The following is a 24,658-nucleotide window of genomic DNA, read 5'->3' as shown; positions in this document are numbered from 1 at the left end:
TCACTGTAAATGAGCTGTTTGTTCCTAACCCTAACCCTAACCCTTGTTGCACACCCTGGCCTGGATTGAGGCACAAGTTGTCCCATCCTGTCCCCCTCCTGTCAAGCACTGCCTCTTCAGGCCAAGTCCTGCCTTTCCTCTCTGGAAGGGCACATCCTCTGTTTATCAGTGCTGAGGAATCTCTTCCCAGTTATTCTGACTTTGTTAGTATTTTTCCTCCCTGCATTTGCTGTTTTGAACGGATAAGATCTCCCATCAGATACGGCTCCGCATCAGGAGAGGTGCAGAAAGCTGATGCTGGATTCATCTGTATCTTTAGTCCATCTCAGTCTGCTTTCCCCAGGGAAGGAGGCTCCTGCCATGCATTCCTTCTCCTGATAACTTGTGGCCCAAGTTCCTTTGATGGAGAGCTTGATGGCCCCAAGCTCCTCTGTGAGGCTTTGCCCTCTGCTGCTCCTCAAACCATTCCAGCCAGTGCAATGGGTAATAACCAAAAAATGGATCCAAACACTTGGCAAGACACAGAAGCCCTTTGCTGGGTAACCCACGGCAGGACAAAAGGGCCGGGAGCACATCAGCGACTGCCTAATGGAGCCGGGAGCAGGTTGATGCTGGTCAGATCTCAGCGTGTGGAAACGAAGAGACAGGAACAGACTCACCCCTGAGGCAACATCAGTGAAATGGAGATGAAAATCAGCCCGCTGAGCATCATCCCTCTGTGGTTCAGCTAAATGCAGGAGGATGCCTTTTTAATGCAATGTGTAATTAGAGAGTGTAAGTCACAGCCAAAAGATTTTATTGAGCCAGAAAATTCGACATTTGCATGAGTAATGACAGTGGCCACTGCTGCATGAGCTGCTTGGGATTGGAACACCCAGGGCAGAGCCCCAGCTGCTCCGCCTTGGATCCAGTCTGCAAGGGAAGCGCTCCCAAAGCCTCCCTTTGCTGCTGAATGAAAAGATGCTCTGCAGAGATTAAAATGCATTTATTATTTCACAGTCTGGTATTTACATCCCATCTGGAGCAGGTATCACAGACCCCGTTACAAAAGCATCTACATGAGGAGTCCCGCCAATGGCAGGCACCAACCCCTGGCCCCTCCTCAGCCATTGTGTCCCCTGGAGTCCCCAGCGCTGTGGATGTTGGGAGCATGGAGCTCCCATCATCACCCCCTTGAGCTGCCACAGCAGGGGAAATGGGGAGTCCTGCAGGAGGGCATGAGCTCAGAGCCAAGAGATGGTACAATTGGAATTAATACAACAAACCCTTGGTCAGTGTGGGGCTCTGAGGCATCTGTAGGGTGTCAGGCACCCCAGCCCTGCACACAGGAATGGCCTTCCCTGCACATGAATCTGAAACTCAATTGCAAACACAAGCAGTAATTCGGTGCCTGGGACTTGCAGGGTATGTTAAAGTCCCAGCCCGATTAATGCAGTTCCCAAGGAAGGAGTACCCAGCAGCATGCTCATGGAGACATTTCACCATCTCCAATGGATGATGGGCTGTTGGACCCCCCCAGCCCCACTGCCACATCCACCATGCATGGTCACAGCAGCCAGGAGGTGAGGAAAGCACCGTGCTCCAGGGCTCAGCACAGCCCAACGTGAGATGAGGCCAGGGCTCAGCGCCTGCTCCCAGGCACCCAGCAGCCCAGGAGCCATGAGCCAGGTGGGGCAGGGTGTCACACAGCCATTGACTTCCCCAGTTCCTGAAGGCAACCTCATTCAGCATCCTGGGAGATGGGGAAAGGCGACTCAGCAATGATTTCAGCTATTTCAGAGTAAAGCCCATTTTGGGGGACTGCTGTCTGTCTGTCTGTCTCTCTACTGTCAACAGCTCTTACATGTTTGCAGTATTTTAGCTAAGAGGACAGGGAAATGAGCCCATTTCTTGGTCGGTGATTGTGTCCACGGGAGAGGAAGGGACCGTGGGGTGACACAAGTCTTGCAGCTGCACTGGGGTCCCATACTCGCAGCCTGGTGGGAAACTGGGACTCGGTGGACTTCTGATCCGGTACCTGGCAGGGTCCCACCAGCAGATGCAGGACGGCAATCCTGGAGCATCCTGCCTCCATGGGTCACATCCTGCTGCTCACGGCTCTGCAGAGCACCGAGGACCTGTACCAAGGCTGGTTAACTGCTGCTGAGTGTTCGGAGTCTATCGTGTGACCTGTGGGCACAGGAGAGCAGAGAGGCAGGAGCCTGCTGATAGAAACAGTTGAGCTGTTTGCAGCAGGTGATGTGGACCTGCTCAAGCAAGTCCAGAGGAGGCCATGGAGATGCTGCGAGGGCTGGAGCAGCTCTGCTCTGGAGCCAGGCTGAGAGAGCTGGGCTGGGGCAGCCTGGAAAAGAGAAGGCTCCTGAAGGGGAGACCTTAGAGCAGCTCCAGTGCCTAAAGGGGCTGCAGGAAACCTGGAGAGGGGCTTGGGACAAGGGCCTGTAGGGACAGGCCAAGGGGAATGGCTTGAACCTGCCAGAGGGGAGACTGAGCTGAGCTCTTAGGCAGAAGCTCTTCCCTGTGAGGGTGCTGAGGCGCTGGCACAGGGTGCCCAGAGAAGCTGTGGCTGCCCCATCCCTGGCAGTGCTCAAGGCCAGGTTGGACACAGGGGCTTGGAGCAAGCTGCTCCAGTGGAAGGGGTCCCTGCCTGTGGCAGGGGTTGGAGCTGGAGGAGCTTTAAGGTCTCTTCGAACCCAAACCACGCTGGGACTCAGTTCTACGATTCTCCTACCCACAAATTGTCAGTGAACAGCCTTAGGGGATGAAAATGTGATTTATTCTTTCATTCATTCCAAATTTCAACTTATGGATCATTGGTAAACCCCGTGCTCTGGCCACAGCTTCCACAGGGGTCTGTCTGCAGAGCGGACTGGGATTGGTACCTCCAGCACATCAGCACAGCACCCAACGGAGCACCCAAACTCACCAAAGGCCTTCTGAAAACATAGGGCTCCATTTCCAGAGCACCACTGCACTGGGGCAGGGCACTAGGGCAGGGCAAGGGACCCAACTGGGTGCTGGGAGGATGGCCATAGACAGGGCTGCTGGACAAAGGAGGAGAACAGAAGCTCTGGGACCCTGCAGGTGGGAATGGTCCCAAAGAGGCCAGGACCACAAAGGCAGAGCAAAGGCTTTGGGCTAAATTAGCAGCTGAGGGAAAACCCCCAAATTCTAAGGTGGGAAAAAGACAATGAACTACGTGTAAGAGTGCAGCTGCTGGTCAGTGCTGGATGCCCAGGGCCAGAGGACTCTGCTTGGATGTCCATAAAAACACTTGAGCATGAAAGTGCTTTCTGTGCACAACAGCAATAGCAATAATGAAACGAAACCCAACATCACTTACTACGATGATTTTATGGCAGGGGACGTGGGGTGAGAAAAACTAAAGCATAAGGAATAATAAAAGGTATAAGTCAACAGTAGGAACAATGATTGCAAAATTATGCAGCTGATTAATCACGGCATATATGTAATTACTAATGAGTCTGATAAAATTTTAATTACACCTTGTTCTTCGGGGCATTCAGCAAGCCATGAAAATAATAATCATGTAGCGTTGTCACAGATGATTGCCTCAGATGGGGGAGTGGTGATGGGTTCAGGGCTGTGCCACAGGGCTGGGATGACCAACCAGCTCCCCTGGAGCAATGGGGAGATGCTGGGGAGACCTTAGAGCAGCTCCAGTGCCTAAAGGGGCTGCAGGGAACCTGGAGAGGGGCTTGGGACAAGGGATGTAGGGACAGGGCAAGGGGAATGGCTTGAACCTGCCAGAGGGGAGACTGAGCTGAGCTCTTAGGCAGAAGCTCTTCCCTGTGAGGGTGCTGAGGCGCTGGCACAGGGTGTCCAGAGAAGCTGTGGCTGCCCCATCCCTGGCAGTGTTCAAGGCCAGGTTGGACACAGGGGCTTGGAGCAAGCTGCTCCAGTGGAAGGGGTCCCTGCCCGTGGCAGGGGTTGGAGTTTTGAGGTCCCTTCCCACACAAACCATTCTATGCTTCTATGAGTTCCTGATCAGCAAAGCTGTGAGACCCACCTTGGGTTTGTGCTACCTCCTCCAGCCCCAGTGACAAGAGCCCAGCCCAGCCTCTCTGCTCTGCTTCAGTGCATCCATAACCAACTCCCCACAACTTCTCCAGTGCACGCCCTGGAGAAGCCAGAGCTCTCCCCTTCCCCTGCACACTCTTTGGGGATGCTTGCCTGGGTTTCCTTGCCCCAGGTTTAGGGAAAGCAGAGCCCGGCTCCCCCCAGCCCCTGCAGGGGACGTACCTTGGTTGTCTTCACTTTGTTGCCGCTACTGCAGCTCCAGCCTGAGAGGTCGGGCAGCACCTTGCACTCCTCGCCATCGAGGCAGGGCTCCATCTGGCACCACCACTTCTGCAGCACGATGGAGGCTGTGGGGAGAAGGGTGTCAGTGCCAGGGGTGAGGGGCATGGGGGGTGCCAGCCCTGTGTTCGCAGTGACCCTGCTGAAGTCATCGCTTCACTTGGTCCATCTGCTTCACCAGCCACCCAAACACTCTGCTCTCTCTCACTACCCCAGGTAAGAAGCCTAAGGACAAGCCCTGACTCCCAGTAAGAGCAAGGAGAGCGGTGCTGTGCAATAACCCACTTCAGGCTCCACTTATGGAGGCAAAGGGACTGCCTATTACCACTCTGCTCTTGAAATCTCCACCTCCAACATGGGTAACTAGAGCAGGCTCTCTTACATTTGGGAACAAGAACACACAAGCTGTTTGGGACAACAAAACCCTTCCCTCACAGTTCATCCAGGCCTTTTCTGACACCGTACACAACCACACTCATAGGGCACTGCCTTCAGGTGAATCAATACCGTGCTGGCAGAGGCTGCAGCTCTTCAGTGATGCTACTGAATAGAATATACATGGTTTGAGCTTTGCTTAGTGCTCCTCACAGGTGATGGTGCTGCAAGGCTGGAGTCATATCCCTGCTGCTGGCTGCAGCAGTGTGATGAGCAGACAAGCAGGGATCAATGCTGCAGTGCTTGGACCCAACGCAGTGATGCACCAGAGGAGCTCGAACCACTGGAGCACCATATCCCCCATGGCACACAGCTTGGGGCTGCATGGAGTGGGTAACGCAGCCACACCAATGAAGAGTGTCCCCAAAACGCTCCCTTTTCCCCCATTCTCCACTGCAGGAGCCCCAGGCAGCTCTCTGCTGTTAATCCCAAGGGCACAGAAACCCCACACCAGCCTGACCCAGCGGGAAGATGCAGCTATGGATGGCGCAGGACCCGGCCATCACCATCCGGTACTCACCATCCACACAGGAGGGAGCTGCCCGCGTCGTCCCTGCCACCTGCCCCGGGAAGCAGGAGCATTTCACCGTCTGGGAGCGCTCCTCGATCTTGTTCTTGTTGCAGCACCTGTGGGCTGCAATGACCTCGCATGTGCCGGGCTCTACGTGCACTGCGGGAGGAGAAACAGCGCCCATCAGCTGGGGCAGTGCCCTGGAGCCCCCAGGACATCTCCTGCTCCCTGCCCCAGTGGGACCCAGGCACTTCAGAGCTGTCCCAGCCTCCAGCAGCCACCCAGGGATGCTGATGACACACACCCAGCTCGGCCCAGCATCACTCCAGCCCACCTATAGGGAGAAGCACTGGTCCTGCTCCAGACCTCCTGTATCCGAGCTCCTCCTCCTTACAGCCCCCATGCTTGTCCTGCCCAGCCTCTTGCCACAGCCAAGCCCAAAGCTTGATTCAAATGAATAAGCAGTTAGTTAACTGCAGCTGATAATGAGGTGCACACTTTGCTACAAGAGGGAATGAAGTGTTGTGCTGCCTTTGGCTTCAGGGTACCACCGCCTCCAAGCCCAGCTAAAACCAGTGCTCCTGTTTCACCATCACAGCCCACTCTCTGGCTGGAGGAGGGAGGACCAGGATGCGTTTCTGCCCTGCAGCAACAGAAATGTCAGTGCTCATCAGAAACCCAGGCTGCTTCCCTTCCCAGTGCCATTAAAATATTAAGGAAGAAAAAAAACCAATGTGTTGGCTTATCACCTCTGGGATCTAGGTTTAGAAGCTTGTTAGCATCACAAATCAATGACTTTTGCTGGGTAATGGCTCACACAAGCGCAACGCACATTACCCAAACAGGGCTGGATAGGCTTCATTCCCATGACCTGAGAGTGGGTGATCCCTCCAGGTCCTGATTAATGAGCACAGGAGGGAGCATTAGAGACATCCTCTGGGTTGCTGGGAACAGGCTTTTGTTTCTGCAGCGAGCAGGAGCCAGGCTGCGAGGAGGATGGGGAAGCTGCATGTCTGCAGCGTGCCATCCCCAAACGTGTGCAGACAGGAGCATCGGGACATCAGACCTGGCTGCTCCACACCCGCAGCCCCATCCATCCCCAGCGGGATGGAAAGGCTGGGATAGGGGTGCAAGCAGGACACGCAGGGCAGTGGGGAACAGAGTGGGTGATGCTGATGGTGCAGGGACCCACAGGTTTTGGTAGTTGCTCCAACCCTGCCCATTCACCGTCAGCCCCCTAAAGCAGGGTGAGTGGCCCCGGGAGTTCATCACAGTATCACAGTATGTTAGAGATTAGAAGGGACCTCAAAAGCTCATCTAGTCCAATCCCCCTGCCGGAGCAGGAACACCTAGATAAGGTTACACAGGAACGTGTCCAGGCGGGTTTTGAATGTCTCCAGAGAAGGAGACTCCACAACCTCCCTGGGCAGCCTGTTCCAGTGTTCCGTCACCCTCACTGAGAAGAAGTTTCTTCTCAAGTTTAAGTGGAACCTCTTGTGTTCCAGTTTGTACCCATTGCCCCTTGTCCTATCATTGTTTGCCACTGAGAAGAGCCTGGCTCCATCCTCGTGACACTCCCCCTTTATATATTTATATACACTAATAAGGTCACCCCTCAGTCTCCTCTTCTCCAAACTGTTCATGCTGGTGTTTCCTACCCAGCTCTGCAGGGAGCAGGGATGCTGGCCTGTGTCACAGCACATACACACTGTGCTCACCGGCAGCCATCGCCTGCCTCCCTTCTGGAAAGCAGCCACTTCACCTCCTCCAGTGAAAGCTCAGGAAATGGGATCCGTCCCCAGGTGCTGGGGGGAATCCCTCTGCCCGGCAGCTGCATTTTCACATTCCCAGAGGAAAACACTGATCCAAGTGCAGCCTCTTGGCTTGTGTCAAGCAGGCACGGCCACATCGGTTTCTAGCCAAAGCAGCGTTTGTCCCTTTCCCGTTCCCAATGCTGAGCACCAAGCGGGAGATGCAAGGAACCATCCCAGGATTTGCTCTCCTCCAATGCCACCAGCCCGGGGCCACGGCAAACGCTCATTGCCAGGCAGAACATCCACATTCTAACATGAACATGGGCAGTGACACTACTGCTCATCCCTCACAGCCCACTGCGTCAGGGAGCCACACACCCCTGTGCCCTGCACCCACCAGCACACGGGCAGGATGGGCCACGCAGTTACCATGGCTTTAATTTGCCTCTATTTATTGTTATTTCATGGTCATTTTCTTTTAATGAACCATCACTCTCATTTCCACCCGTAATAATTACACAATTACCTATCCTGGAGATATTTTCTAGTAGCATCTCTGGGCATAGATTTTATCCTCCCTTTTAAATGCCATCATAATTCAGCTTTAATGATTATTTCTATTCTTCTTTAATGCAGAAAGGATAGGCTCTGGTGAAAGCGAGAGGGAAAGCAACTCATTACAGAACAACCACGAGTGTTTTGCCCTGGTTTTATCATTATTAGGCTCTTTTGAATGATCTGAGCACTGAGCAGAGGTTGTTGGTTTTGGATGGCGATGAACCCACATCCCCACCGTGCTCTGGTGCAGGACCACGAGGAATCACTACCCACCCTGCACACCCCTCAAACAGGGGATTTGATACCCTTGAGCTTCACATGCGGTTGTGCTTTTGACTCGCTTCTGCAGGAGCTCCTCCACAAAGCTTCATTAGCAGAGCTCTTCCCAGAAGGAAGGGCCACCGGCCCCTCTGCTCCCCCTCACTTCTGCTCTTGAGCTTCTCATTCTCAGCTAATTTAAGAGGGCTCAGCAAGGGAGGGTGATGCAGAGCTGAGGACTGGCTCCTTCCAGGCGTGCAGAGGGGGTTTGCCAACGTGCCAGAGCCTTTTCACTTGCTCAGAAAGGTGCAGCATGGAGATAAAGAGAAATCTGCCTTTCCTGCAGCTGACAGAGCACAGCACCCTCAGAGCCCATCCTGCTCCATACCCGCTGCTTCCCTGCAGTGGCACCAAGGAACGCAGCAGACTGAGGGTGTGCAGACACACAGAAGATGCTCCCACCAGGACAAATGGACATGGCCCATCTCCAGCTTGTGGTTTGTGCAGGGCATGCCATGCTGGGAAGGCAAAACCCACAGCAGAGGAGAGATGCTCTCACTGCTCAGGTGCTGCCTTGTGGCCGAGCCCTGTGGGGCTGGGATGAAAAGAGCTGTGTCAGGGGTGCAGGTCAGCCCTGCAGCAATGGCCCTGCTGCTGGCAGCGCTGGGGCAGCAGCGTGCACCCCCAGGACCTCCATGGCCTCTCCACATCTATGAAGTGTTTCCATCTGCTTGAAGGTCCTGTGAGCATCCCTGCGCTGGGACACATCCATATTGGAAACCTGCCCCAGGCACTTCCCTCCTGCACAGACCCCTCCAGGCAGCAGCCACAGCCTGAGGCATGGCCACAGAGTACAGGGCATCCCCTTCCCCAGTGACTGCTGCCCATGGAGCTGCAGGCTGCCTTTGGGCAGGACGGACAGCCCCATGGGGAGCAGAAGAGCCACCCTGCTGGTGTCAAACATCCCAGTGCCCTGCACACCAGATTCACCCACTTCTTTGCTCCTCAACCCCACCAAACACCAGCGCCACCAACTCTGACACCAGAGGGAGGGCATGAGTTTCATAGAGTCACAGCCTGGTTTGGGTTGGAAGGGACCTTAAAGCTCATCCAGCTCCAACCCCTGCCATGGGCAGTGACACCTTCCACTAGAGCAGCTTGCTCCAAGCCCCATCCAACCTTGCTTTGAATCTGGAGGGTTGTAACCGGATGGACACACATGAATCCCTCCGCATCAAATACGGAGATTCCCAGGATGTCAGCAAGAGACTTTGCATTTCCTCATGCAGAGATGGGCACCCTGTGCCCAGGGCTCCGGCCACACTGGCTTCCACATCACACAGCTGGGAAGAGCAAGCAGAAAGCAGTGCACAGCAAGCAATGGGCTCCTCCAGAACTCCCTGCAGCTGCTTCTCCTTTCGCTGAGCAGCAGGAACCTTCAAGCCAGATAGGACTGAAAACACAAGTCAGATGGATGGTGTGTTTCAAGCCAAGAGCAGGAAACCCCCAGGGAGCCTGGGATAAGATCCAGAGCTTCTGGCACGCTTGTCCCTCCCATTCAACTGGTATTTCCCCACTGGAACCCTTCTTAAAAAGAATCTGATCTCATGGAGCCATAAAAGCATCATAAGAGCACAGGGCTTCTGAACCCTGCATGGGAGTAAAACAAAAGTGATGTCCTGTTCTGGCTGACCTTTAAGTGAGCAGCAGAACCTGGTTTTTTTATGGTGTATTATGAAAGGACACATTTTGTGTGTCTCAGGGAGGTGTGGGCAGAGCTCCACAGGTTCAGTGTTGTAAACTGAAGAGAAGTTGAATGCGTGTAACCATCAGGTGATGGGCAAACCCTCTGTGCCAAACCCCTTCCTTCTGGGTACTGCAATGCCATTCAAGGGGTCCAGATGTGCCAAGGGGGGCTGAGCAGCACAGCAGGGACAAGCAGAGGGTCCAGTCCCCAGTGGGCTCTGCTCAGAGGGCAGCCCAGCCCTGGGCACCAGCAGCATGAGTGATCCATGCTCCATGGCAACTCTACTACTAATATTCACTAAACAATTGAAGTCTTAAACTCACTGCTGCCCTAGATGCAGATGTATTATTTAAGAGAGGTTTGGAGAAAAAGCAGGCTTGTTTTTATTGCTCATTATCACTGCGTGTCAGTTGGGATCTTTACTATCTTGTCACCTCAAGACTCCACATCACGCTCTGTCCCCTTCCATCGCATGTTTGAATGTGTGCACATCTATGAACTGCTCAAATCCCATCACTTCACATTCGGGCTGTGTGGAGAACAGCTGCAATGCTTTGCCCCTGTATGGACCACTGTGGTCAGGGGAGACAGCTCCCAATACACAACCTGCTTCCCCCTGCGCAGCTCCTGCCTCATCTGGGGAAGATGGCTTAGAAAAGTATTCCATCGTGATGGAAAGGCTGCACACGATGGAGGAACCAGCAGGGCTGCAAGTGCAAGGGAATCTTCATAGAATCCTGGAATGGTTTGAGTTGGAAGGGACCTTAAAGAACTTCTTCCTAAGATCTCATCTCAGTCTCTGCTCTTGCAGGTTAAAGCCCCTTGTCCTGTCCCTACAGGCCCTTGTCCAAAGTCCCTCTATGAAAGGGGGTTCTATGAAAGTGCATTCCTTTACCAAAAACTGTCCCAAATAAAGCAAAAGCACTGGGCAGACAACAGAAAAACACAGCAGGCAGGTTAAGAGCTCCTGGTTTGAGCCCATGGAAATCCAGCCCGGGAGAGGCAGGCAGCCCCAGTGCCAGGAACCCAGGCCATGCAGAGAGGAGCGGTGTTAATACAGACACAGAATGGGGTCAGGCTCTGAGGTTTTGCTCTGCAGTGCCCTCTCTGCTGTGCATTGTAATTCACTTGAACACAAAGCACCAGATTTGGTCACTGTGGATGAGTGAGTGAAGAACCCCCAGCTCTGCCTGTGTGCATGTGAACACACAAGCCCATCTCCTCACGTATGGAGTGAGATTTATCCATCATTCACATCCCACGAGTGCACTGGGGCATCTGAACTTTAATCCAAGGTGAGTTGCAGCTTTTATCCACGCCAGGTCTGATTCTTCCCTAAAGCAGCATCTCCCTGCACATGGCCCCTGCAGGGATGGAGCAGGGCTCTGCGGCCCCAGACTGGGTGCATTGGGTACCAAAAAGTCCTTCTAGAAATCACTGAGGAGTTTTTATGTCCTCACACGCCTGCTGCAGGTTAGCAGGAGGGTAAGGCAGGTACCTGCTGACTGCCTGGCGTTTGGGAAGGTACCTTTTGGTTTTAAGCAATGAGGATGGGGATTATAAGATTAGAACTGCTTTAACTGCCAGGCAGAAATGAGAGAACTGGGACAGGGTTTGGTGTGGGTCAGGCAGGAGCACCAGCAATTGCAAATTAACCCTTTGACACCTTCATCTGCAAGCAAAGGGACAAGAGGCAGGCAACACGTGCCCAGCATTGCTCCATACTCAAGCGCTTGGCTCTGCTGCATCCACTCCATCCTCCCACTATGCACTCAGCAGACGAACTCAGCGCTGGACCACCAGATCCACCCTGCTGAGGCCCATCAAGGCTCCAGCTCTGGCACAAAGGGCTGAGCATGACTTCTCAGCTGCTTCCCTTCTCAAAACACACGCTGCAAATGGGGGCTCATGTAACCCCTCCAAAAACCCCATCCATCACACAGAACAGCACTGCAGACACACAGAGAGGGGTCCAGAAACCACCATTGAGAATGACAGATTCACACCCCAGAGTCAAGGCTACCTTTTCCAGCAAGGCTTTTGGTTCTACATCAGTTTTTACCTGTCCCATGTTTCGAAGTGGTCTTTAAAACCAGATGGCTGAAAATCTGGATTTTTAAGGAAAGCCTCAAGCGGAGAGTTTGTGACATTCACTGCGACTTATCTAAGATAGAAAATTCACATCTCCCTGCCCACAGATCACGAATTACCTCGGTAATGACCTAAATACATAGATGGGCCTCTTTACATGGACTTTACACGATGCACACAGCCAGGACGTCGCTTCCCCTACCTGAATGGCTTCTGTGATGGGTGGAGGCCAGCGTCAGTCTTCCCCACAGCGTGGTAAGGCAGAGAGTGAGCACGAAAACCCATTTGCTCAGGCTCTGGAGGTCTCTCTCACTCATTCTACCAAAACCAAGAAGAGATGCATGAGGGAATGGGGAGGGTGGCTCAGGAGAGTTGGGAGGTGCAGCCCCCACTCACCGAGGATGCTGCATGCAATGCTGCAGCCCCAAACACCCACAACCACAGGGACCTGGCTGCAGGAAACACACCCAGGATTCACCCATCACCCCTGGGTGGGCTTGGACTTCGTCAGCAGCATGGCCATGGCAGTGGGACACTAAGAAATGAACCACCAGCAGCACAGATGAGCAATAGTTACCTTTTACTGGGCATTCACAGCATCACCTGCACATCTGCCAACCCTGGGTGGCTCAGGTCTCTGCAAGGGGCAGACATCAGTGCATCTGAAAGGAGAAAGAGAAATGGGGTGGTGATACCTGCTGGAAGTGTGTAGGGAGTGTGAACCCCTGTGTGCAATGGGAATGGCTGGGGATGCCCCAGGGCTTGGCAGTTCATGTGCGCACACATGCCCATTGCACACATCAAAACCTTCCTGGGAGCTCAGCCCATAACCCTGCTCACCACCTTTGCACTGTGCAGCTCCATCTGCTTCAGAGTCGTTGCTCTTGAATTTCATTGCTGACAGTGCAAAATCGTGCTGTCAATATATCAATATATATCAATGACAGAAAGTCGACACAGTGCATCACGAATACAGATCACAAACACTAAAAGCAGACCCAGGGTGTGTGGGAAGAGCCAGACTAAAGCAGCAGTGAGTCATTCCAGGTATTGCCTTTTCCATGTGCAGTTACACACCATCTTTGTCCTGGTGTCACTGAGGTCCCTTGCAGTGACACCTGAGGTCTGGTCCTCATGCAAACCACTCATCAGCAGATAGATGGATGGAGTGACCACAATGGGTGTCCCAGAGCTCAGCAACCATCCTGCTTGGTACTGCATGAGGAACTAAGGAGATGATGCCTGGGTGGCTCCAGGACCCATACCCCATGTCCCAGCACAGCACCTTCACCTGGGGCTGCTTCTCCTCTCAGTAATAGCTTCAAAGCTCATAAAACAACGCAGACACAGAGCTGCATCCACTACCTCTGAGCATGCCTGGTCCCCAGTAACCCCCTCCCAAGCCACAGAGGATGCGTTGGGAAGGAGCTGAGGTTTACATCATCTGGAGCCCTTAAGGAAAAAGGTAAATCCCCAAAGACCTGGTATTTTACTGATGACTGCTTTAAATGTATTAGTGCTCCCTGCACTATTTATCAATCACAGCCCTGCAGGTGGGAACAGCTCTGGGGCTCCTCAAGCAGCAGCACAAGCAGGAACAGCTTTGGGAGCAGCATCTCTGCTGAGTGAAGTGACAGCCTCCCAGCCTCGGTTATCACCTGCTGAGATCTGACTGGGTCCAGGGCAGGTAACCGTGTCCCCCATAAAACTGCAGTGCTCGGGTATGATTTATTAACAAGAGGCCATAGAGACAAGTGACACCGAGGGTCAGGAGTGCTGCCAGCGCCTCTGCTCTGGAGCCAGGCTGAGAGAGCTGGGCTGGGGCAGCCTGGAGAAGAGAAGGCTCCTGAAGGGGAGACCTTAGAGCAGCTCCAGTGCCTGAAGGGGCTGCAGGGAACCTGGAGAGGGGCTTGGGACAAGGGATGTAGGGACAGGCCAAGGGGAATGGCTTGAACCTCTACCCACCAGCATCAATGCAGGCAGCAGGGACAGTGTGGGATTCTCAGCAGGCACCAGGCAAACCCTGGCTGCTGGGGGGATATATCTGGAATTTCCAACCATCTTCTCAATTTCTATCTGCTCTGGCTCAGGCTGAGACAGTGAAAGAGGCTCATAATGAAGCACCAGAACAGGAAACACTGCTGTTTTTAATCAAAACCAAGCAATTTGAGGTGGTAAAAGGGCATTTCTTGTTTTGAAGCATTTCAAAGTGAATTGTTCTGGTTTAAACTGGCATTTTGAAATAAAAAAATGTTTTGTTCCGAAATGCTGATTTCAAATGAGATTTTTCATTTTGATTCTCCCAGCTGGGGGAGGAGAGGAGAGATGGAAAAATGCCATCAAAAATGTTGACATTTGACCAGGAGAAAAACCCCCAACCAACCAATAAAAGAGAGAAAGGGGGAAAGGAGTCTTACCAAACCCACAGGATTTATGCTAGAAAAGAATGTAGATGTAAGCAAACACTGTTCATTAGTGCTATAGAACAGTCAGCATGGCCAGGAGCAGAGCATGGCTGGGGAGGACATGGACATGCAGGCATCCCATTCACCTGGCTCCATCCCTGTCCACCGGTGACAAGGGGCTGACCCTGCTCCAGCACGACCCTCTCTCAGGCTACGCCCCACACAGCCCCAGCTCTCTGTGCATCAGCAGAATGAAGCCGAGAGGGCTTCATGTGCAAGGAAACCATCACTCCTTGAAGCAGGTGAGAGGTGATGCGATGACACCATGTCAGCTCCCCCGTGTAAAGCTGTATTTAGGCAATTCCCAGAATCTGCCCCGCAAGAGCCTTACTCAGAGGGGGGATCTCACACAACAGCCTGCGCTGCTGGAATCCAGCTTAAAACACGTGCTGGTCCCTCTATGAGAAAGTAAAGAGCTCTCAGAGCTGCTCAGCCCCTCACTGAAACCCAGGGGCACCGTGTGCATCAGTGCTCAGCATCACGGCACATTGCCCCCCTGCACAGAGCATCTTCCCTGCCATGCTAGACCATGTGCCACAGCACACATCTGTCCTGCTCCACGAAGGGGCACATCTGGCAGCCCAGATGCAAGGACAGCAGACACAGTGCTGGCACCAGCTTCTGCACTGTTTGCAGCAGGGAGCATTGGATGCCAACACACACCCTGTGCAGCTTCCAGCAGAGCGGCCAGGTCCCATGGGAGGTTGGCTCACATCTGACATCCCGGTCTCCCAGCTGCTGCTCCAGCTCCCCCTCTACATAAGGCATACAGGGAGCACAGCTACACTTCCAGGCATGAGCACTGAGCCCCACAGCTCACCCAGAGCCGCTGTGGAGGAGCCCAGCTCCTTCCCATGGGATTCTCGAGATCACCGAATTCTCCAGAATCATAGAATGAATCACAGAATAGTTAGGGTTGGAAAGGACTTTAAGACTACCTAAACCCCCTGCCATGGGCAGGGATGCCTCACACTAGAAGGGATGGCTCCAGAAGCCATCAATCCCCAAATCCCTCAGCAGGACCGAAAAGCGAGCGCCCTGCTGGCTGCCTTCATCCCACACAGGACAGGGCTGCACTCCCAGCACAGCCTATATTTAGCTCAGCAGGGCTGAGCTGTTTGCTCGAGCCAAGGAAGCATAAATAAATCACAGCGCTATCAATAATGCAGCCACGGTGTCCACGCTGTGCTCAAGGGAAGCTGCTGCGCCGAGCGGGAGCCAAGCCGGTGGCTGGGGACAGCACCCGGGGTAATGAGGAGCACGGGGCCAGGAGGTGCCACCGGAGCGATGCTCCTCCCCGGATCCACACCGGCACAGGCGCTCAGTGCTCCCACTCCAGCACAAACTCCCATCAGGAAACAGAGCTCCACCGAAATTGCTATTTTGACAGTTACCAGCCTCCACTGTTGTGAGACTCCAGCTACAAACGTTTGGTCTGACGTGCTGGAATGTCATTCTGAAACGAAGAGTGGCGTTCTGGCACATCAAAGCACTTAATTTTGATTGAAAATATCAGGATCCTCTATTCCATTGTGTTCTGTTTGGAGTTTTGTGGAATTTTCCGTTAACATTTATAGGGATGCTGGAGATGGACTCTTCATTAGGGACTGTAGTGACAGGACAAGGGGTGATGGGTTAAAACTGAAACAGGGGAAGTTTAGATTGGATCTAAGGAGGAAATTCTTTCCTGTTAGGGTGGTGAGGCACTGGAATGGGTTGCCCAGGGAGGTTGTGAATGCTCCATCCCTGGCAGTGTTCAAGGCTAGGTTGGATGAGGCCTTGGGTGATATGGTTTAGAGCGAGGTGTCCCTGCCCATGGCAGGGGAGTTGGAACTTGCTGATCTTAAAGGTCCTTTCCAACCCTAACTATTCTATGATTCTATGATACTATGAACATTTTGTAGCTACTTTCCACCTTTTGGGTCTGAGCTGGGACCTGAAGTAACCCCAAAGGGCCTAAATCTCTCAGAAGATAAACTTCAGTCATAACCAGCATGGGCCCACGTCCCTCCCCATGGGCACGCACAGACATGGGCCATCACCTTCATCTGAGCCCCATAGAGGTTCCCCAGCACAGGGACACACCAGGAGCAGCCCCGCGCTGCCCTCCCAGCACCCAGCCCCTCTTCTGGTCACAGGAGCTGGAGGCTTTCTCCTCCTCCTTCATTGAGGCCCCAGGTAGAGCTGTGACCCCGCAGTCAGGACGGTGCCATCGCAGCTCGGCTGGAACGCAGCCGGCACCCGCAGTGCTAATGAGGGACTTTCTGTCAGGCCAGATTATGCTCCAAGTCCTGCCAGTCTGGAGCATTGTTTGCAATGGTCCGTGTGAGCTGGATAATTACAGTGAGCACAGTTCCACCCAGAAAGAGAAGCAGAGAGAGATGGGGGAGGCCAGCACAGTGGCTGGTTTCCTATGCCAAGTGACACAAGCTCCTGCACTGTCAACCTTTGTGCACATCTGGCCCTGTACTTCTGCCAGTTTGCCAGAAGCTATTTTCATACTCCTGCTATTTCAGCACTTCTTGGAGTTGGGTCAGCTTCATTTAGTGCAAGGAGAGGTGCAGGCTTTGACCCACAGAGCACAACCCAGGGCTCTATGGTGCCCCGGACCCCATGCTCACAGTGGGGAGGGAAGCTGAGGCACAGAAACCTTCCCACAATGGAGATGTCACAATGCACATTGAAGGGGAGAGGTTACTTTACTGCTTCCCTGAAGCAAGAAGTCTCAGCAAGCACCCCAAAGCGCAGGAGCAGGGGACAGGCTGCACACCCATACCCAGCCCCTGACCACCCTGTGCACGGGTACCTCATGACACTCGTGGCCAAGATGAACCCCTGCATACAAGAGGGAGGGCTGGGCTCCTGGACCACTCTGGGGCACTGCCCAGGGGAAAGGTGTCCTTCCCTCACCCTGAAGCACAGCTCCATGGGCTGCACAAGAGGCGATGGCAGCGGCACAGAGAGGCTGCTGAGTCCCTCGAGAAGCTGATGCCTCCCTGAAAGACCCTGACAAGCAAGGAGACACCTCCCCAATCCCTCGGGAAGGAACAGCACAGGCTCCGGTGTGGTTCTGTCTCCAGCAGCCAAAGAGAAGGCAAAAGCAGTGCAGAAGGGTTGGCAGAGGGCATCTCCCTTCTCCAAAAGGCTGGGAAATCAGCTAAGATCTGGATCCTCCACCCTGGGCTGATGGGGAAGTGCTCAGACACGCACGGGCTGTGAGGTTTTGGCCCGGGATCTCCGAGACACTGCTGCTGCCCATCGTGAGAACAAGCTGCAGGGCTTGGGTGTCCCTGGGGAGCCTGGTCAGCAAGATGCTGCCATCCCCTGAGCACAGACCAACTGCAGCAGCAACCTCCTCATCCACCGCTTCGGGCTCCTAGTGCAGGGTGGGAGATTGGCCAAACCCTGCTCCCTCTGCAGTGCTGAGGATGCTCAGTTACAGGTAAAGCTGGGGAGTCAGAGCTACAACAGCCGTCGTGCTGGGACAGCCCCTAGGAGGCTGCATTCCCCCTTGGAGCTGCACTGATGAGAGCTTCATGCAGTGATTCCTGCACCCTCCCATACTCTGTGCTCCCCAAACACTGCACTGCTCCTCCCCAGAAGAAAACCTGCTGCAGGGGAGCCTGACCCAAGCCCAAGAGCTCCAGGTTGAGCAGAGTGCTTTCAGCTCTTACTTGGGTGCACTTAGAGCAGTCCAGCCCCAGATGTTCCAGTGAGGGCAGCATGAGGCAGGTGCCCCCCAGGGCAAAGAGGAGACCAGGGAGCACGCAGAAACACAGAGGGCTCCTTCCCCCCAAGTGTGTTCTCTTGCACTCTCCTCTGTGATTTATTTCCATCTCCTTGCTTATTCCTTAAGCGTCTGCAGCATTTCCTGCAGCCAAGGTGAGCAGGAGAGTTTTTAGCTCTAATTCCAGCCTGGCATGGCCCTGTTCCAGCTCCCTCGCTTGGTGAATCCCACCACCCCGTTGCCTTTGAAAGCTCGAACCTCAGACTCATCAGTGTCAGGAACCTCTCTGGCAGAGCATGGTTGCTCCTCAGGGGTGTTGAAACCCAAGGTCAACAGCAGCTCAGTCTTCTCAGGGGAGGAAAGCAGAGGGCTTGACAGCTCCGATTGCTTCCCCTGTGCTTTCAGCATCTCACCTGAGCGGGCTCTTTGCTGGGGTGTGGGTGCCCCAGCACAGATGAGTTCTCGCAGGACAAAGGGACCTGCACACTGAGTAGCCCCCCAAGCCTCACTCACGCTGCATCAAAAGGGAACGCTAACCGGCAGGAGGAGGAGACTCCTGCTCCCTGCCCAACACCACAGCATGGATCCGCTCCTGTCTGTCTCCAGAATGGGACTGGTACAGCTCACCCTCTCCTCTGGACCACCAAGCATCCCCTTGCACGTGAGGGGGACACCCAGCCCATGAGAGCTGCTCCCCATCCAGCACCCCCACCCTGCTCCAGCCAAGTGAGCCCACCCCAGCTGAAGGAGTTACAACAGAGAGAAACGAGGTAGAGGAAGACTGAAGCCCACAACCCATCCGTCCTGCCTGAAGCTTCGGCTGCAGGGGACAGCTTGCACCAAAGGCAGGAAACGGTTGGTCTCGGTTTCCCCTTGCAGGGTGAAGAAGCATTTTTGGCTGCGGTCACCCGGGATCTCTCCAGAAGCAGCTTCGAGGGGCCGGCAGGATCGTGGCCCCGGTCAGAGCTCGCCCCCAGCAGCATCCCCCTGCCAGGGCCAGGTCGGGGCGACCACCCCCTCCGCGGGCTGTGCCCCCCGCCAAGGGCCGGGCATCGCCGCTTCTTACGGCATCACCGGTAACCGAGCGCTCAGCAGGAGCCCGTAGGGAGAAACTTACCGCGAAGACCCCCCCGAGCCCCGCACCGAGCCGCCGAGGAGCGCGGGGAGCCTCGCACCGACCGCCCCGGAGGGGAAAGAGAGCCCAAACCCGCTGCACCCGAGCGGCGGCCGGGCTAGGGGCGCATCCCGCCGCCGAGCCCCGGTGCCCGCTCGGTAACGGCCCTGCCCCAGCGGGACGGGCGCGGCGTCTTCCCTGGGACCGGCACCAGGCGGGAGCGCCGGGCCCCGCAGGCGCTCTCCGCTGCGCCGCGCTCAGCACCGGGGGTCCCCGTCCCGTCCCACCCCGAACTTTCCGTACCTGCCTGCGCCGTCCGTGCGGGCCGGGGCCGCCGCTGCCCATGGCAGCCGTCCGCCCGCTCCGCCGGGTCGGGTCAGCGCCGCGTCCGCGGGCCGCTGCGGCCGGGGGCCGGTGGCATCGCCGGGCGGCGGCACCGGCGGCGCGGGGCTGGGCGGGCGCGGAGCGGAGCGGAGCCGAGTGGAGCGGCCCCGGTGCGGCGCCGGTGCCGGTGGCGGTGCCGGTGCCCGCACGAAGGGGCGCAGCGCCGCCTGCCGCCGCCCTCGGGACCCGCGCCGTGATCCCGGGCTGCCACCCGGCTCCGCACCAGCCCGCCCCAGCGTCGGTCCCTCCCGGCAGGGCGCTGCTCCGCCCCGATTAGCCCCGGCGTTCATTAACGTAGGAAGGGGGGAGGACCGGGCAGAGCTCATTTACATGAAGAACACATTTTCCGCCCCAAAACAAGGTGTGATGGGCCCGGCGGGCAGCGAGTGGTACGGTACGGTGCGAGGACAGACGGAGGGGCAGAAGACAGGCCGACTGCCAGCCCCGCTTCTTAAACCCGGAGCCTGGCTTCAGCATCACCCACCAAACCTGGAACTTTACAGGAGACCAGACCCGCTCTTGTGCCGGTACCGACTCGGAACCTGCAGGACTTGGCACCGGGATCCCAAGCCCAACCCGGGATAACTGTGCTGGCCCTGCAGCCCTCCCGGAACACCCTGAGCTCTACACCGGCTGCTCTCACAGCAAACAGCAGAAGCAAGGGCTGATGTTTCCCAACAGTTGTTGCCAGGAGTCAGTCCCGCGGCCCAGACACAGCTGGAATGATACACAGCTCGTTTTCCCTGCTTTAAAACCGTTTGTGTACTGATGAAGCCTTTGGTTTTTGAAGCCAGCTCACAGTTTACCCCTGGACCTTTCAAGCCACAGCTCAGCCGGAAGCACCGAGTGATTTCCAAGACCAATCTGAGCTACAGATCAACAGCAGCTCTTCAGATAAACCCTGGGTGGGCAGGTTGCAAACATCCCAGCCGTTTTCTTTCCATGAGATCACCGACACCTTCATCCATCCCCTCTCCTGGCTCTGCTCAAAAGCCCAGCAAAGCACCACATTTAGGCTGCCCTCACCAGGCATCCGGTTTGTAGAAGCCCCCAATCGCATCTTAGTGATGAAAACTGGGGAAGGTGCCTCTCCCTTGGTGTATCCACAGCAGAAGCCTAGACTGGTCCCTCTCTGATCTTTGATTTAGAGCATCCTCAGTTCAGATCAGTAAAACCAATTAGCGCTGGTGAAAGCAGAGAGCCAGGCTGGATGGAGATGCCCCGGGTTATTCACCAGCTCCTGGGGGACCCACAAATTTGACATATTCCCTGGGGAATGAGTCACCCCAAAACACCCACAGGGAGCCAGGGGAAAGCATCCCATCTTTAAGAGGCCCATGATAAGAATAGGTTTCTTTGCTGTTTTATCTAAGGCAGCTGAGGATTTTCCTCCCCTTTATACAGCCAAAATCTCCACGTTAAATTGCAATTAATTAGATTTGGTTGCTCAAAAAAGAAAAGGGAAATGCTCTAAAAGATTAACTCACCCCCCAGCAATAAGATGTTGAGAAATACAAGCAGCTCCTCCTCCAGAGCAGAAGGTTTTAATAATAATGGCAAAAATCAATATGAAACTAAATTCAATCTGCTGTTTCTATTTGTCAGGTAACTTGATGGAGACTCTGCCAATTCAGGTCTCGATTGCTATGATAAATAAATACAAACATATTAGTTTTCAGATCACAAAGTTTTCATGGAAATGAAGAGCAAATGCAATCAAAAGTACCTTTCACAGCAGCCAAATTCCAATTAAATCAAGCCAGATCATTCAATAAGGAAGCCTACAAAAATCGAGCTCTTTATTAATGCGATGGTACAGAAACACAAACTTGCTGCTTTCTAGATCACAGCATCTCAATGCAGGGGAAGAATTAAGACTTTGGTAAAACTGATTCCATTCAAATCTGGCTGGAAGTGGTCACGGTAATGCCTTCTCCCTCTAACTTCTTGTTCAAAAGTACAGCAGCAGCCCCTAGCATCCCTCTCCCCTGGCTGGGACTCTTCAAGCCCCATGTTTTACTGGGAGAGGGGAAGAGTTCTTGGTATCCATAACAAGTCTGGCAAGGAAAGCAACTGCACTAGAAAATCCTAGCAATGGAAACTGCTGGTACCAAGTAAGAACTCATTTTCCCTTAGGCTGGAAGCTGTGGCTGTACCTGGAACACTCCTGTGCTCTCTAGATGGCCAAGCAGCTCTTGTTCAGGAAGAAAACCCAAGGTTTAGGACAAAGGTTTGGGTTAGATGCTTACACGAGGCAGATGGGCACGTCAGAAACACTTTAAATCCTCAGTGAAATCAACTTATCCCCAGCTGCTAATGGGCAGAGGCACACAGAGTATTTCATCAAGGCTGGAAAAAGCAGAATTGAGGCTTTATTCCCAGGGAAGAGCTGCCATTCCCCATCTTCAGTGGGTCACTGAATTAAGATTCGAGCTTCTTTATCCCCTTCCTATGAGACAGCACCGAGGATTTTGTTCCCTTTTCAAAGGGGACAAATTGCTGACAATGAGGAATTTCAGTGCCTGACAACACAGTAGCACAGAGGGGAGGATCTCTGGGAAGCCTGAGCATCCCATGGGGAGCAGGTCTGAGCTTCCCCTGGAAAATACATCCCCCCCCAAAAAAGCTCCATAAATTCCTATTAGCCTTATTGACACATTTATTCTTGTTCCCCTGTATTTCTGCTATCAGGTGGTGTGATATAAGAGCAGGAGACTCAAACCCCTGACTACAACAGCCTGAAGAGAGGTCACGCATCCCCTGAGCTGCAACGTTCCAAAGGCTTTTCTGCCAGGAACAGACATGGGATAAAGATGTGTGGCTGCAATCAAATTATCCCTTCAAAGAAATAACAATAAATTCTGAACTTCCCAATTACAGGGGACAGGCAAACCTTGGAAACCATTAAGAGCTGCTTCTTCTGCTGATGAATTATCCAGAGTGCACAGAGCTATTTGCTGAGCTTCACTGTATTACACTAATTATAAATTAATATATTGCTCATTACACAGTAAAGCTGTGCAGGCAACTAATGCACTGCTGCAAAGAGCCTATTTTAAAGCATCCTCTGATACTTTTATGATCTAGATGTTTAATTGACTTCTGTTCTGGCTTAAATGCCACCAACATGTCATCTCTCACAAGGAAATATTCCTGGCTTCATCCTACATCCTCTGGGGCTCAGGTACATAAAGGAATGATGAAAATCAGAAGAGGTTTTTTAAATCTAAGCATTTGTATGTGAAACTCGGCAAAACAGCATAATTTAAGTCTAACTCCTATGTTGTTGTCTTCAAATTGGTGTTTGCCAAGGCAGCATGTAGGCAGGGAGTTATCGGTCCTGGTGGTCCTCATGCACAGCTACTTCCTTCTCATGCACACGCAGATGCTGCCCTAGTGAGGTCAGCATCTCTTGCCCTGCACGGGGACAGGGAGAAGGGAAAGGGCTGGTCTTGTCAAAGAAATCAGCTTTCTGAAAGGCCTAAAATCTCATCTCTAAAGGGAATGGCTTTAACTTAACAGAGGGGAGACTGAGCTGAGCTCTTAGGCAGAAGCTCTTCCCTGTGAGGGTGCTGAGGCCCTGGCACAGGGTGCCCAGAGAAGCTGTGGCTGCCCCATCCCTGGCAGTGTTCAAGGCCAGATTGGACACAGGGGCTTGGAGCAAGCTGCTCCAGTGGAAGGGGTCCCTGCCCGTGGCAGCGGTTGGAGCTGGATGAGCTTTAAGGTCCCTTCCAACCCAAACCATTCCATGCTTCTAAGAAATAGAATTTTTAATTTGAAAAGGGATTTGGAAGACTGCTCCTCCATTTATATATCCCCCCCCCCCCCCCGAAATTAAAAGGAATAATTTTCATTACCATTTTCACACAACTCTATCCAGAAAAGGAAAGATGACATAACCTTGCATCTCCTCCATTCTGCATAAGCAAACCCTTGACAATTGAGGGAGAGGAGGACGGGGGCATTTATCTTCTTCCTGGAGCTGTGGGCCAGGGAGACACCAAGCTGGAGAAGGGAAGCAAACCCCACTGCTCATAGAGGATGAGTGCAGGCAGGGGGGATGCTTTGGGTGAGATATGGAGACTTGAAAAGTACAAGCATCCCTGCAGGAACTGCAGGGCAATGGACAGAGCTGCCATCGTCCAAAGCACCCATTTACTGGCATTTGCTCCCCAGGCTCCATCCCGAATCCCCATTTACTGGCATTTACTCCCCAGGCTCATACTCTGACTCAGCCTGTGACTGCATCTCCAGGCACATGCACAGGTCTTGTTCCAGGCAGCCTTGTGAAGGGGAACCCCAGCCTCACAGGCCAGGAAGAAACTTCCCATCAAACGGGCAGGCAATATGAATAGGAGGAAATGTTGCCCTCTTTCTTGGAAAGCTGTTATTAGCATGGCATTGTTGCAGGCAGTGTTCTTGCAGCATGTGTTTGTGTCAGACCATTCTTCCTGCATGTTGTGGTTTAAGCCCAAGTCAGTAACTCAGAACCAAGCAGCCACTTGCTCACTCCCAGGCTAAAGCTGAAACACAGCACTGCAGCAGCTACTCAGAAGGAGAAAAATAACCATTCCAGCTGAACCCAGGATGCTGCGCAGTGCTTAGCATAACAGAAGCAACAAATGTCAAACAGGGTCATAAAATCCCTACTGGAAACTGCCATTTCCTTCCTTCCAAGGAAAGCATCCTGGTGACTCAGCAGTACGGGGCAGACTGTCAGCCCTAAGGAGAGGATAAGCATTCCCTGGAAAAAAAAACGGTGATTTCCAAGGTTAACACAAAGGATATTGCACTCCTTTGAGACCCTCCGTGCTACCAGCAGCAGGACAGAGATGCTGAAAGGGAGGACAAGGACCAGGCGGCCTGTGCCGCCATCCAGCGCCTTCCCGGCTCCCTGCAGCTCCTGCAGCAGATACACTTTCCCTGGCAGCGGAGCAGCTCACACAGGAGCACAAGGATTTGATAGGAAGCCCTGACCCATTAACATGAGATGCAGTGAAGAAGCATAGGCAGAAGCCAACAATAAATCTGGAGAGGAGCTTTGGACAAGAGCCTGCAGAGATATAGGACAAGGGGGAATAGCTTTAACCTGCCTGAGAGGAGACTGAAATGAGCTCTTAGGCAGAATTCCTTCCACGTGAGGGTGGTGAGGGGCTGGCAATGTTCAAGGCCAAGCTGGACAGAGTTTGGAGCAACCTATTCTAATGGAAAGCATCCCTACCTCTGGCAGGGGGGTGGAACTAAATGAACTTTAAGGTCCCATACAACACAAGCCAGTCTGTGGTTCTATTATAAAA

At 53.7% G+C, this 24,658-nt stretch overlaps 1 protein-coding gene across 1 annotated transcript; it reads right to left on the bottom strand.

Moving 5' to 3' along the window:
* Positions 1 to 969: 969 nt before the first annotated feature.
* TAFA3 (TAFA chemokine like family member 3) lies at positions 970 to 19,423 on the bottom strand. Its single transcript, XM_061363054.1, has 6 exons — positions 19,281 to 19,423; positions 12,249 to 12,333; positions 11,874 to 11,989; positions 5,273 to 5,422; positions 4,261 to 4,385; positions 970 to 2,169 (listed from the first exon to the last, which is right to left on the bottom strand). Exons 2-6 carry the CDS (start codon positions 12,260 to 12,262, stop codon positions 2,158 to 2,160), a joined length of 417 nt encoding a protein of 138 aa, XP_061219038.1. The 5' UTR covers positions 12,263 to 12,333; positions 19,281 to 19,423; the 3' UTR covers positions 970 to 2,157.
* Positions 19,424 to 24,658: the final 5,235 nt, after the last annotated feature.

The sequence above is a fragment of the Neopsephotus bourkii genome, unplaced genomic scaffold, assembly GCF_033783945.1.
Source record: "Neopsephotus bourkii isolate Nb327-2 ecotype Australia unplaced genomic scaffold, CSIRO-AGI_Nbou_v1 NB_1139, whole genome shotgun sequence".
NCBI classification, from domain to species: domain Eukaryota; kingdom Metazoa; phylum Chordata; class Aves; order Psittaciformes; family Psittacidae; genus Neopsephotus; species Neopsephotus bourkii.
Note: the sequence above shows the minus strand (reverse complement) of the source record. Positions and strands in the feature narration are given on the sequence as shown.